General features: G+C 35.6%; 1 protein-coding gene across 1 annotated transcript in view; it reads right to left on the bottom strand.

Moving 5' to 3' along the window:
- LOC148954091 (macrophage mannose receptor 1-like) overlaps positions 1–5386 on the bottom strand; it is a 34060-nt gene extending 28674 nt beyond the window's left edge. The window contains exon 1 of the mRNA XM_089086129.1: positions 5332–5386. Within this exon, the coding sequence (XP_088942255.1) occupies positions 5332–5386 (55 nt within the window). The remainder of the gene's footprint in view (positions 1–5331) is intronic.
- Positions 5387–13369: the final 7983 nt, after the last annotated feature.

Below are 13369 nucleotides of genomic sequence, written 5' to 3' on the forward strand. Positions count from 1 at the left end.
ACAGTAAAATGTTTTTTAAGTTAGTCCTGTTTGAAATGCGGAAAACTGCACGCTGTTCTTAGTGGGCTTTTCCAAATGTTTTGTATACATGATTAAAATACATGAATCTAATCCGATCCATACATGATGCTCCCTCCAAATGAGTTCCTCTTCTGTGTATCTGATTTCAAATAGAACACATTTACCTAATGTAATTATGGAACGGGTCTTCATTGGAAAGACTCCTCCCTTTAATGAAGTTAGGCCTTTACATGATAAAATAACATTAAAGGAAGATAGCTAAAACTATTTGAGTTTAACAGAGATCTCTATCATCTCTTTATTGCCTTTCGACTGGCCTTTGGCCTAATATAGAGGAAAGGCTTGTGGTATATTCTAAGATCCTATGGTGTCCCTGATAAAATAGTCAGTATCATTGAGGACATGTATAACCTTCCGGAGTCCTGCGAGGATTTATCCTCTCGCCGCACTTGTTTAACCTGTTTCTGAATGCCATTCTCTCCCTGATACTCGTTGAAAATGGAGCCAGAATAGAAGGAATCTTAATTGAACAAACTAGTATATGCGAATGGCATCGACCAAATGTTCGCTACCACCCAAGAACTCCAGAGACAGGCTGACTGCATCTCTCAAGCAACGAAATAGCCAGTATCATTGAGGACATGTATAACCAATTCAAAGTCAAGTACTGACCACTAATGGGCTTTCTGGTGAATTCTCAACAACTTCCAGAGTTCTGCAAAGATGCATCCTCTCGCCGCACTTGTTTAACCTGTTTCTGAATGCCGTCCTCTCCCTGAGACCAGTCCTGAATGAGAAGAATCCTAATTGACAAACTGCCATATGCGGATGATATCGACCAGATGTTCGCTACCACCTAAGAACTCCAGAGACAGGCTGACTGCATCCCCTAAGCAACGAAGCCGTTTGGTATGCAGGTTAATGCAAACAAGACCAAAGCCATGGTAACATCACGACAGGAGATGACAAATCTCCTGTCGCAATAACGGACGGTGAACAAGTAGAAACAGTTGATCAATTCTTTTACCTCAGCAGTCTCTTGGTAGCTGACAACTGCCAAACTGTCACCATTATACGCCGCCTTGGTCTTGACAGCTCTAGCTTCAAAAGACTATCAAAGATTTTGAAATCTAGCTACCTTTCGAACCGTCTGAAAGTGCATCTATTCAACAGTTTTATCATATCCTTTAAAAGTTGAAAACGAGCACAACCTCCTTGCGGTCGAAATGAGATGTCTGCGCTAGATAGCTAAGATCAGATATAGGGATCATATCACAAACGATGAAGGCTGAAGTTGCAAGACACTATCCTGAAAAAAATCCAAAAACAGCAAGTGCACTGGTTCGGCCATGTAAAACGAATGAATCCCGAATGCTTGCTCAAAATCGCGCTTGAAGGAACAACTGAAGGACTTCAACAACGGGGAAGACCTCGCAAAAGGTGGATCGAAAACTTTGACCGAAAACGCATTGCCCAGCTTTTCCCAACTGCACTTGAAACAACAGCATATCCAGTCCTAGTTCATCAGACTTTGGAAGAAGTGGCCATGAGGATGGATGGGACTTAAGTAAGTAAGTAAGTAAAACTATTGAATACTTTAGAAATCTTTAAAACCTAAGTCCCCTTACTTATATCAAAACGACCTCTCAAACACAAATACAGCCCCTCTGTCTAGCTTGAACAAGTTTGGCATATATGAAAGCAATTCTTGCATGATATTATGACATCAAATACCATGAGGTAATATAGATAATCAGTGAAAAAGACACAAAAAAAATATGTTTTCGTGGACTACAGTTTACTTTAGTAATATAAGAACAGGTCTCTTCAAGGTTCCGGTGTCCCGCAAGCACCGAATAAAAAAAAGAAAAAAAGGCTTAATCAGTGCTACTCAATCTAAAACGTGGTTTTCTTCAATTTTTAAAATGGAGAGGTGAGAACTTCTGGTATGTGATTTTTGACCATGATGATTTCCAAGAAATGCTCTTTATTTTGATCCGTTACTAATATTGAGGTATTTAAGCTCCCATTCAAAATTCCCATACATTTGTTTTCGTCATTAATTTTTTAATTTCAAGTTTGACATGGATAATAGCAATCTTTCCTATGATTTCGTGAAATAACGATACTTTTACATATTGAAATTTATTTTAAAGCACATTTTATCAAATTGATCAGAATTTGCAGCAATGAAATAAAAAAAAAATGTCTGTTTTTGGACAACTGTAGGCTACAAAAGAAATAGTTATTCCTAATTATTATCGACACTATACAACGTCAGAAAATTTTACTTTTATCGTGCCGAGATCTAAATAAAATGTAGAATCATAAACCCCGCCCCCTGAGAATAATGTGTCAATATTGTGATTATAAATTTGGAAACCCTTTGGTATACTGACTTTTCTAAGACTTTAAATCTTCTCTCAGTTATAGCCGACTGATAAACCTAGCATCCTCAAACTAAAAGAGTCGAACAAAAAAAAAAAAATATGTGATTATGCACTGAAATATGACATTGATTTCAACTAAAATTAAAACGATCTACGTCAAAATCTTCAGAAAACGTAGTTTCAAAGTTCAAGACTTCAATTTTAAACGAACACTGGTTTGTGTATTTCTTAAAGATTGAGGGTCCCCTCAAGGGAAATGAAAAAGTCGTGACAATATATTAAGACTGCTGTGGTGTCAAGTATATGTTAAATATTATTGTGTCTAAAGGACACCCTAGACGGGCAATAATTTTCATCAAAAGCTTCCGTCAATAGATTGATTCAAGCATGATTGACGGTCTAGGAACCTGTTTGACGCTTGAGTCAAGCGTTGACAGTGATTGATAGAAAGTTTGAATGACTCAATCGATTGACGAGGGTGATTGAGCGTCTAGACTAGTTTTATTCAAGTATTGCGTCACTCACGCGCCAACAACAATGAAGATTTCAAGATATACTGAAAGAAAGCAAAAATGTGGAACGCGAGTTTACTTGTTTATTAGTAGAGTTATACTGGGATCAATCTGAGTTATGGAAAGTCAAAAGTAAAGACTATTTTAACCAAAATAAGAAAAGTGCAGTATTTGGCGGGATATTGCAGGCGGTAAAGACATTGAAACCAGATTATACAGTTCCCGAACTAAAAAAGAAAATTTATGTTTAAAGAACACATTAGTGTTAATCGCGAATACAAGGTGATCGAGCAAAAAAGAAGTCTGGAGCGTCACCAGAGGACATCCCACAACCTTCCCTGTGGTACTACAATTACCTTGCATTCATCAGGGATCAGATTGAAATTACTGACACAGAAACAACAGAGGAAAGAATTTTACTTTATTGTACTAGCAGTAGAAACTCGATTATTTGGTGGGGGATGTTTATCCCCCCCCTAAAATATCCCTCCCTCGGCGGAAAATCTCCCCTCGGAAAATAACACCCCCATGCGACTGGTTGGTCTCTAATCTCTTTGCACTTTAAAAAAGGGTTAGAACTCTCAATTTCTGACCTAATGAGTACACTTCAAAGTTTCCGCGATCATGAGGTATGTATGTATGGGGGAAGGGATGAGAAGGGGCAGTATCCTTCCTATACAGAATATATTCTTCTCATTTTTTAATGTTACTCTTTACTTTCATAACAACAGCGTAGACCAGAATTATTCCCAGAAACATAAGGGAGTAGATATCGATTTAACAGATTCTGATGCGTTTTTTAAAGCTCTGTTGTACGCCCCCCGCTCTGTTGTACGCCCCCCGCCTCCTCAAAAAATCTTTGTTGGAAAACATCCTTTTGCTGGATGTTTGATGGAAAACTTTTCTACTGAGGAGGGGATTACCGGTATGATTTTAAAAACCATAAAAAATTTAATTTTTAAAGTGTGCTAAGAAAAAAAATTTCACCCGGGTTTATCCGCAAGAAATTTTTCAGTGGATCTGTCAGCTAGAATGGAATTGTCTGGGGTAAATTTCCCCGGTGAGGGAGGAGATGGACATTTTACGTGAAAAGAACTTTCCATGGAGGAATTTTCTATAGGAGGAAGGAATTTTTCTTGGAAGGGGATACGGATTTCCCGGCATTATTTAAAATCCATCAGAAATTAAATTTTAAAAGAAGTTTTTTCAACTGAAAGTAAGTAGTAACATCAATACTTAAAACGAACAGAAACTATTACGTATATAAAAAGGGTTTACCCCTCCTCAAGACCTTTCTCTTTACCTTTAAGTTTTAACTTTTTGTCCCAATTCTTCAAGAAGGATTCTTGGAACACAATGACCATTTAATAAAAAGGAAAAGCTTTTTTTAATTCTATATTAAACTTTGCCACCACCCGTAAAAACTTGAAAACTTGGACAATAAGAACTTGTGGGTTCCCAAAGCCAACTATCCATTCAAAGGCAAGCTAAACGTTCTTAAACTTTTTGGTACCATGTGTTTTTACCTTAATTTTGATAATTTTTCACCTGTATTTTTCTATTCTTTTTTATTAATTTGGCGTCCGCTACTGCCAAAAATTGCAGACGTTCATATGGAAGTCATTTCAAAACAAAAATTGATATGGGGTTTTAAGTTTTTAGATACTTTTGATGTGTAAATTCCTCTTTTTCCCTTTCCTTAGTACTTCTCAACGAAACTAAAAAAAAAAGATCAAATAAAAGTCTTGAATTTGAAAACATTATTTTCTGGGGGGGGGGGTAAACACCTAGAACTGATTATTCAGTTCATTTGGAAAATAAGGATGGCTTGTTAAACAAGAACTGATCACTTTGGATAAGTGCGTGACACAGCAAGGATGGTCGGGTTAAGTAGGTGCTGTCGTTCTCCCCTCATTAGCACATTTCCAAGATGATCTCCTCAACTAAAACACCAGTTTTTTTCTATGCTGCGAGTGGACTTCTCCGTTGCTTATTGCTTAACTTGATATCCTTCGTCCATGTCTCACTGGTCACACAGGAAATAACTGTGAAAGATGATCGAGTAAGGAAATAACTGTGAAAGATGGTCGAGTAATCCAGTTAATATTGCATTTATGGAGCATAAAATAAGATTAAATAACACATTTCACACACGATAGACACTTCATTACCCGACTCTGAACTGAAACTAAAAATCTGGTCGTGAGTTAAAATCAAACTTAATTAGCTTTGGTCAAGATTGAAGGGTCGATTGACGGTTAATTGAAGCACAGGGCAATCGATTGACGGAAGTTTTTGTTCAAAATGATTGACCGTCTAGAGAGTCTTTTACTCATAACAGAACAACGAAAATAGTATCATGGATTCCATGTAAAGTTAAAAGAAAATATGGATAACATTATAAATACCTGACTGAGCTAAAGTAATCAAAACAAAAACCAGGCAGAGAAATACTTGCCACATTTTAAACAATTAATTTTGCAATCTTCAGAAGGCACAGTTTTATAGTCGTACCTCTTTATCTAAAATAAACATTGTTTCTTGGGCTTATTTGGGATACATTAAGTTTGATTAATAAGTATTAACATTAACCCAAACATTAATCCGTTCGAAGACACAACTATAATAAAATTTTACCAACAGCAAATAATGATCTCATGGTAACTTTTACGATAAATGTTTTAGTCAAACTTAGCCAACAATTCTTAATCCTTTTCAAAAGTCAAATACAAGGAAAAGATGGAAGCTTAAAGTATTTTTATTAAAGGGGAAAGATAACAAATGGGAAAGTTAGATTATTTTTGTTCCATCGCTTATGTGAAGGTTTCTTGTGTTATTTTGCATGCTAAATCATAAAGTTTAACCAAATTGTTATTAAAGCTTAGTTCCTTCATAATGTAACATCATACATTGTCTTGGTGAACTTTTGATGTTTTAAATTAAAATAAATCATTACATAAAAGCAATGGCTGCAGGATTTTGTATTCTCTAACTATATTTATGCGTGAGTAACAAGATTTTACATTGTCTGATTATATTTTTGAATTGAAGATGTACTGTTGAAAATAATCGAAGTAATCAAATTTTTAATTTAAAACATATTCTTATTAACCAGCTAAACTCCTATTTAGTTCAATATAAAAACATATAAAGATATTCATATAAATATATAAACATATTTAGTGTTTATTACAACACCAATTAGAGCTAGATAAGCTGTAATTTTTCTCAACTGGCCTAACTATGTTTCCCCTTATTGATAGCAAAATCTTGAAAGAATTGATAAAATGTACCGCTGCAAGATCAAAGGGACAGCTCCTGCGATTCTGATTCAAAAGAGATTCAGCAGGTCTGAAAATAAGAGGCTAAGGCGGAATATGTCAACATATGTGGGATTTGAGGGAGGTTTCAGTTTGTCATTTGTGAAGGAATAATTTCAAGGCAATTAAATAGTTCTGATTGAAAAAGCTATTATTAACGTATCACTCTCACACTATGCAAGGCCCATGGGGCTTAAAAGACGTAAAAAGGGTAGTTTGATAATACTTGATTAAATTTATAGCTTAAAAATATACTAGCTATCAGACTTTGTGACCAAAGGGACTGTCTCCAACCGTTTATAGTAATCTGATAATAATCTACTGTAGTTTGTATGGCTGGGGATAAACTAATTTAATCATTCAATACATGCATACTCGGCATTGAAATATATTTGATCAATAATAAACATCATGTTTGATCCTACAATTTGGTTAAATTTTTACACTAATTCAAGATTGTATCATTAACTAAAGTCTGATAAATAATTCTAAAATAGCCCTGACTTTCAAATTTTGCCTTCCTTCTCCAGGCTAAAAGTTATTTTTTCAGCTTTGGCGGCCCAGCTACTGCTCGAAGGTAGGCTGCAACTTAATTCTCTTTCCCTTCCTTTCTTTATCTCTCTCTCTTTCTCTCTCTCTATCATTTTCATCCTCTATTCCCCCTTCTTTCTCTCAGCCATTTTTTTGCGCTAAAATTATATCATAAATACTTCATTTGAAATTCGTCAAACGGTAATATCTGTAGGCATTTTAATTGAGACTCTACAATTAGAACTAACATAATAAGTAGCCCACCAATATTTGTTGTTTGAATGCCTCCAAGTGCGTAACTAGAATAACAAGTACCCAAGTTTTCATAATAACTATGAGGATAGTCTGCTGAATTTTGTGAATTAGAAATATATTGCCACTGCCTAAATACCCAGTTATCAGCTTCTAACAAAATTCTCAAAACAAGAATCAAACCTGGGCCTGGTATGTCAGAGCTAGCTATCCAAACCACAAGACGATAAGAAATTACCACTCATCGGTTATTTATTTTTATGATCTTTAAAAATACAGAACTCGGGCAAGCCTTATGAAAATTCAACGGAAGTTGAATAAGACCCTATAAACAGGTATCAATCAGAAATTATTTTGCTTATTGAATTCTTGGACTCTCCAGCAGTTAAAGAGGCCCGAGACGGTCAATCATTTTGATCAAAAGTTTTCGTCAATCGATTGATCTGTGCTTCAATTAACCTTCAATCGATCCTTCAATCAAGTTGTCAATTTTGACCCAAGCTAATTTCAAGCTTAATTTTAACTCACGGCCAGATTTTTAGTTTCAGTTCAGAGTCGGGTAGTGAAGTGTCAACCGTGTGTAAAATGCAGTCTAACACTGATTTGGCTTTTCTCGCAAGTACTTTGGTTGCGCTCAAGCGAAAACAAAAAGAAAATAGGAAACGCGTTGGTTTACAACTTCTTTTTCTGCTCAATCGTCTTGTCCTCGCGGTTGAAATTTGGTGATCCCGGTATAACTTAGGGTGATCCTGGTATAACTCTATTAATAAACAGATAAAGTCGCATTCCGCATTTTTGCTTATTTCCGATATGTCTTCCGTTATTGTTTGTGGGTGACTGACGCAATATTTGAACAAAACTAGTCAAGACGATCAATCACCCTCGTAAACCGCTTGAGTCATTAATAATAATAATAATAATTTATTTATGACCCACATACGAACATTATAAATGACACTGCGGAGTAATGGACGGGAGTAAAGTTTATTCGAACTTTATCACCGTCAACACTTTACTCAGGCGTCAAACAGGTTCCTAGACGGTCAACCACACCAGTCTAATGATAACCCCAGCCTTGGACCCTTAAAAAATAAATTAATGATCTTAGAAAATGCTGACCGACGAAGTAATATCATAGCCTAGAACCTAAAGTGTTTGTCGAAAGAAGAGGGCGTGGAAAAAATTGGTGAATTATTGCGGAAATTACATGTTCAATGTGAATTTCTGGTGACTGAATTAAATGAACAATTCACTAAAATCCAACTCCCCAATTTTAAGGATAGATTTCTGATTCTGGAAGCAAACAAACTACTTAGCGATCGAGCTTTTAGGGAAACAGCCTACATGGATAATTGTCCAATATTCTCAATTTATCCGATAATATGAGCAAGTCTGTCCGAGACACTCCCACATCCCTCCTGAAGAAGAGCTCAAACAGAAGGGATTTGAGGCTTGGATTCCTTCAGTAGTCTCACCAATGCTGTGCTATATCGGCCAAGTTGGAGAGAAGAAAAAGATGGATTGGTTCCGAGTCAAACCAAACTGACTTTTTTTCTTTGTGTGGTCAATGAACATCACTTAGCTGAGAAGTAAATATTTTCTCTGGGATATATTGCTTTTTTTTTTTTTTTTTTTCCCGATATGGTGTGATTTTAACAGTACAGGGGCTCTTAGCTGAATGAGATGATATCTTTCGCGAGAATAAACCCATTTAGTGTGAGTTTCAGTGCTTTTGGTTTTTTGTGGGAGAGACATGGGGGGGGGGAGGGTACTCCTTGGCTTGAGGTCAATACACGAAAATGGTTAGTCAAGTTCATGTGGTCCCTGCATCTAGACTGGAAGAATTTGAAAGAAATTCGGCCCTTTTTAATAATGTATTCTAAACGCCCCTGGCCCATGATAATAATGAAACTTTAAACTTTTTTAGCCCCCTAAATAAATATTTGTTTTCTCATTAAATAGTTCATAAAAAACCCAAATACAAGGAGAATATCTTTTTGGAACTGTCGTGGATGAAGAAGCGGGCAAGGTGCAATTGAATTTTTTTATTTGAATCGTGCACGGATACTCTTGGAGTTCGTTAAACTTTTTTACATGAAAACTCGGCAAATAAAATTAATATTAGGGATTCCATTTTTCTTTTTCATGTAAGCAGAACTCGAAAAAAGCAAGGTGGTTTAGCAATACTAGTTAAAAATTATATTCCGGCACAGATGAAAGAAGAATTTCTATATCTGAATACTTATATGATTTTTGAAAGTTGTATTGTTGAATGTTTTTTTTTACCTAATAATGATAAATTTTCAATTTTTGTAATTTATCGTCCTCCCTCATCGAGCATGGCAGACTATTGACAAATTTAAAAATATGTTAAGTGTGATATCAAATCTTCGATTGCCATTTTAATCCTTGTGGACTTCAATATTGACTTAATAGGTAATCTCCCATCAAGCCAGCAAGGAATTGACCGACATGTCCTTCAGTTTTTAGAATGTAACCTTTCTCATTGCATGAACCCAGTATGTTTTATTCCGACACGAATAACAAATTCTTCTTTTTCTCTGATTGATAACATTTTTGCACTTTATCCATGTGAAGCCACATTCTTGGGTATGGAAAATATATCTGATCAGTGTATTTTAATATCTGATTTCCAAGCGCAAAAGATAGTAAATAAAGAAAATCCTATGAAGAGGAGAAATTTCTCACATGTCAATATGAATGGACTGAAATCTAATCTTAGCGATTTAGATTGGAGTGAAGTTACTAATGAGAATGACCCAAATACATTCCAGAAAAGACCAGAAAAGAACCAGAAAAAATACATACCAGAAAAAAACCTCACCTAAACAACAACCTCGATCGTCTTGTGCTCGCGGATGAAATTTGGTGATCCCGGTATAACTTAGGGTGATCGTCGTATAACTCTATTAATAAACAGATAAACTCGCATTCCAAATTTTTGCTTATTTCCGATGTGTCTTCCATTATTGTTTGTGGGTGACTGACACAATACTTAAACAAAACTAGTCTAGACGATCAATCACCCTCGTCAACCACTTGAGTCGTTCGAACTTTATTACCGTTAGTAGAATGCGCCTTCTGGATTTACGGAGACATATAGCAATTACCATGTTATTTGCGGAAACATATAGCAATTTCTACATTATTCTATAGAAGCTCTTCACCTTTTCAAAGAGAGTGAGTATAACTTGATTGGTGATTGAGATTTTAATGATATGAATACTTTTATATACAATTCATATTAGTATGAGACTTGAATTCAAAGAGAATAATTTATTTGCGAAGATATTAGTAGAGAAAAATGAGTGGTGCATTTACATTATTGGAGATTAATGATGGAGCTGACAACAGTAGCAATGATATACGAGTACCCAATGTGGCTGTGGAAATAACCGCTGGTTGTAGACTATGTCTTGAATGGGACACTATGTATGCCAGATACGTGATATCATTAAGCAAATTTAAGCAGGAAGAGCAGCTAAGTTTTGCTGGAAAAGTGAATATTCTCCATATAAATAAACTTCGGTCAGCATTAGATGTCCTATCGAAATATATTGATAAGAACAAAATGCATCAATGTTGATTCTTGCAATAATGTTCAATAAAATTGTTTCTAAATCAATGGTATTTTTTTTCTTTCTATAGTAGACTAGCACATATTTTTTAGAGTAGAAAAAAAAATTCGGGTTAGTCTTAATTTGGTTGTGAGAGTGTGAGGACTCTAAAAAAATGGATAGATTTGAGAGAGATCGAATCATGGGGAATCTAGTGCCTATGGAAAAACATTTGATTCTAGATGGCGATTTTCAAGAGTTATCTATTCAAAGTAAGATATTTTCTCTGGGTATGCTTGTCGATATAATGAAAACTGATTCTCCATTATTAGACTATTGTATGAAGCTTCTACGTCGTGGTCCAAATGCATTTACACAATTCATTTATATATTGATCACGACATAGTAAAATAATATTGTGGATATTCTTTTAAACATTAGTTTAGAAATTTAGGACTTTTTTTTCATGAAAAAGATGGTACTCAAGGATGATTTAATCCTCTCTCTCTCTCTACCAGACAATTTTTTGTTGATGTTTCTAGGTCAGTTTCAGTGTGACAGTGAGAGCTTCAACACACGAAAAAATGTACCATACATGTCCCCTATATATATAATCACTGGGCAGCTGGTCATCAGGTGAGAATTGCAAAATGATTGACGAGTATGATGAAAAGTGTAGATTATGCAACCCGTGTAAATTGCATAGAGGATATGCTGTACAAATTAAAGGTTGTAATTCCTGTCTTGAAGGGGTGTGTGACTCTCATCCTAGAGGACACCTATGCTCTAATTGTCACTATGATAAATGTAAGCAGTGTGAGAATACATATCCCGGTATGATTCGAAAGAACCCCAACCGTGATTTTAGTTTATTGCTACGAGATTGGTCTCTTCGTGGTTTTAGATTGTTCTGGGAGGAGGAACCAGGTCAACGATTCAACTGTTGGAACATCAAGAGAATATGGTTTCTACGTCATTGTTTTGAAGACAATGGGTGTTTTGATTATAAGCCCACTGATTTTTATTTGGCTGTGACGGAATGTGATTCGACACTTGAGGACACTGTTTATGAAATTGCTTCAAATAAGCAAATTGAAACACTTAAGTTCTATAGAATGAATGAGAATAGTATCATTGACTATACAAAGAGATATGACAAGCGTGAAGTCAAACTCTACTGTAGAAAATATGACCCTGACATTGCACTACATCAGGATCAGTAGACTGTGAATTCAGATAATATACCAGGATTAGTTATTGTCGACAAATATCTAGTAGTGTATGCAATCTAAAGAGTAGAAAAGTCGTTTTATGATGTATATAAATTTTTTTATTAATAAACAATTTAACATACATTTTTAGAACATTTTATTCTGAGGACACTAAAATCAATATTAAATGCACTTGTAAGTATATTCTCCACTAGAAAGTCGTTCAATTGAGGTAAGTCAACGTAGATGTTGAGAAACTGCTTGTAGTTGTAGCCATAGCATCTTAACATGAAAAAGAGTAGTGCATGAAAGCCACATGTCTTAGTCGTTAAATCCTGTACTCTTCGATAATTTTGAATAATGGTTTTTCCCCTGCTTTCAATAAACTTGTTAATGTATGGAGCATAGAATTTATACGATAGGCCAAGAGGATCAAAAAATTCAATATTCTTCGCTGTTTGAAAGATGCATAGCCAATGGCCAGTCTTCAAAGTCGATGGACTGCTATTAACAATGATTAGGGTATTGTTAACACTTGGAATTTTTTCAATGAAGTCCGAAGGTATGCAATAGGACTTGTACTGGGACATGTATGGATCCATACTAAATACATTGATTATTTGGTTTGTGTTCATGATGCAAGGTCTAGTAGAACACTGCCGTCGGGTGTGATTTCCCAATAGCTTTCAAATTGACTCAGTGATATTATCGTGATACTCTCAGTCAGAGCATTGGCAAATGTACACTCTAAACGTACATTCCCTGTTCGTACTATACTCATATCCTGTGTGCCTGACAAGTCCAAAACAATAACCCCATGACTTTTTGAAAACATTGAATCGGTTATTCCATTTTCAAATAGTTGAGAGTCATGATCTAGGGATTGCATGGTCAACTCGTACAGAGTTCTGTAGGATTTTTTGTCAAATGATAGAGTGTACAGTGGAATACCATTCACTTTGCACACAAGGCTAGATAGACCGAAAAAATTAAAATCATGGGGGGATTCAGTCCAGGATCCAACGGCACTGCCACTCTTCACAAAGGCCAAAGCCAATTTTGATGGGATTTCTCCATTGATAAATGATGAATCGCTATAGCTACGAGAACCGGCGGCAATGTGACGTTGATTGGTGATTGTATGGGGGACAAGAAGTTTAATGTTGTTGCCATTGGCTCTTAGCTTTTCAACTGCCAATGCAACATAGTTCATGACGTGTTTTTTTTGGATATAGTGAAATTTCGAAGTGATAATTACATATGCATCTGGTGTTGCAGGAAGTTCTTTTCTCAAAATGAAATTCGATGGTGCCATCTCTAAATTTATGACAATCTTGATATTGGGGGATTGGCTTTCGGATACATTGAATATCTCATGAATTAATTTTCCAACCAGATGATATTCCTGGGTCACTGCAGTAGTCAACTGGCCATAAATATCAACACCTGTTCGATATTCATAGCCCAATGATTGTCCTATCACCTCCGTGTACGCCTTTGGCGTTTTGATCATAAATTGTAAGTAGCTTGCATATTTTGATAAATTATTGCTCG

Source organism: Artemia sp. Qi Xiang Cuo, chromosome 3 (assembly GCF_049724085.1).
Source record: "Artemia sp. Qi Xiang Cuo chromosome 3, ASM4972408v1, whole genome shotgun sequence".
In the NCBI taxonomy this organism is placed as follows: Eukaryota; Metazoa; Arthropoda; class Branchiopoda; order Anostraca; family Artemiidae; genus Artemia; species Artemia sp. Qi Xiang Cuo.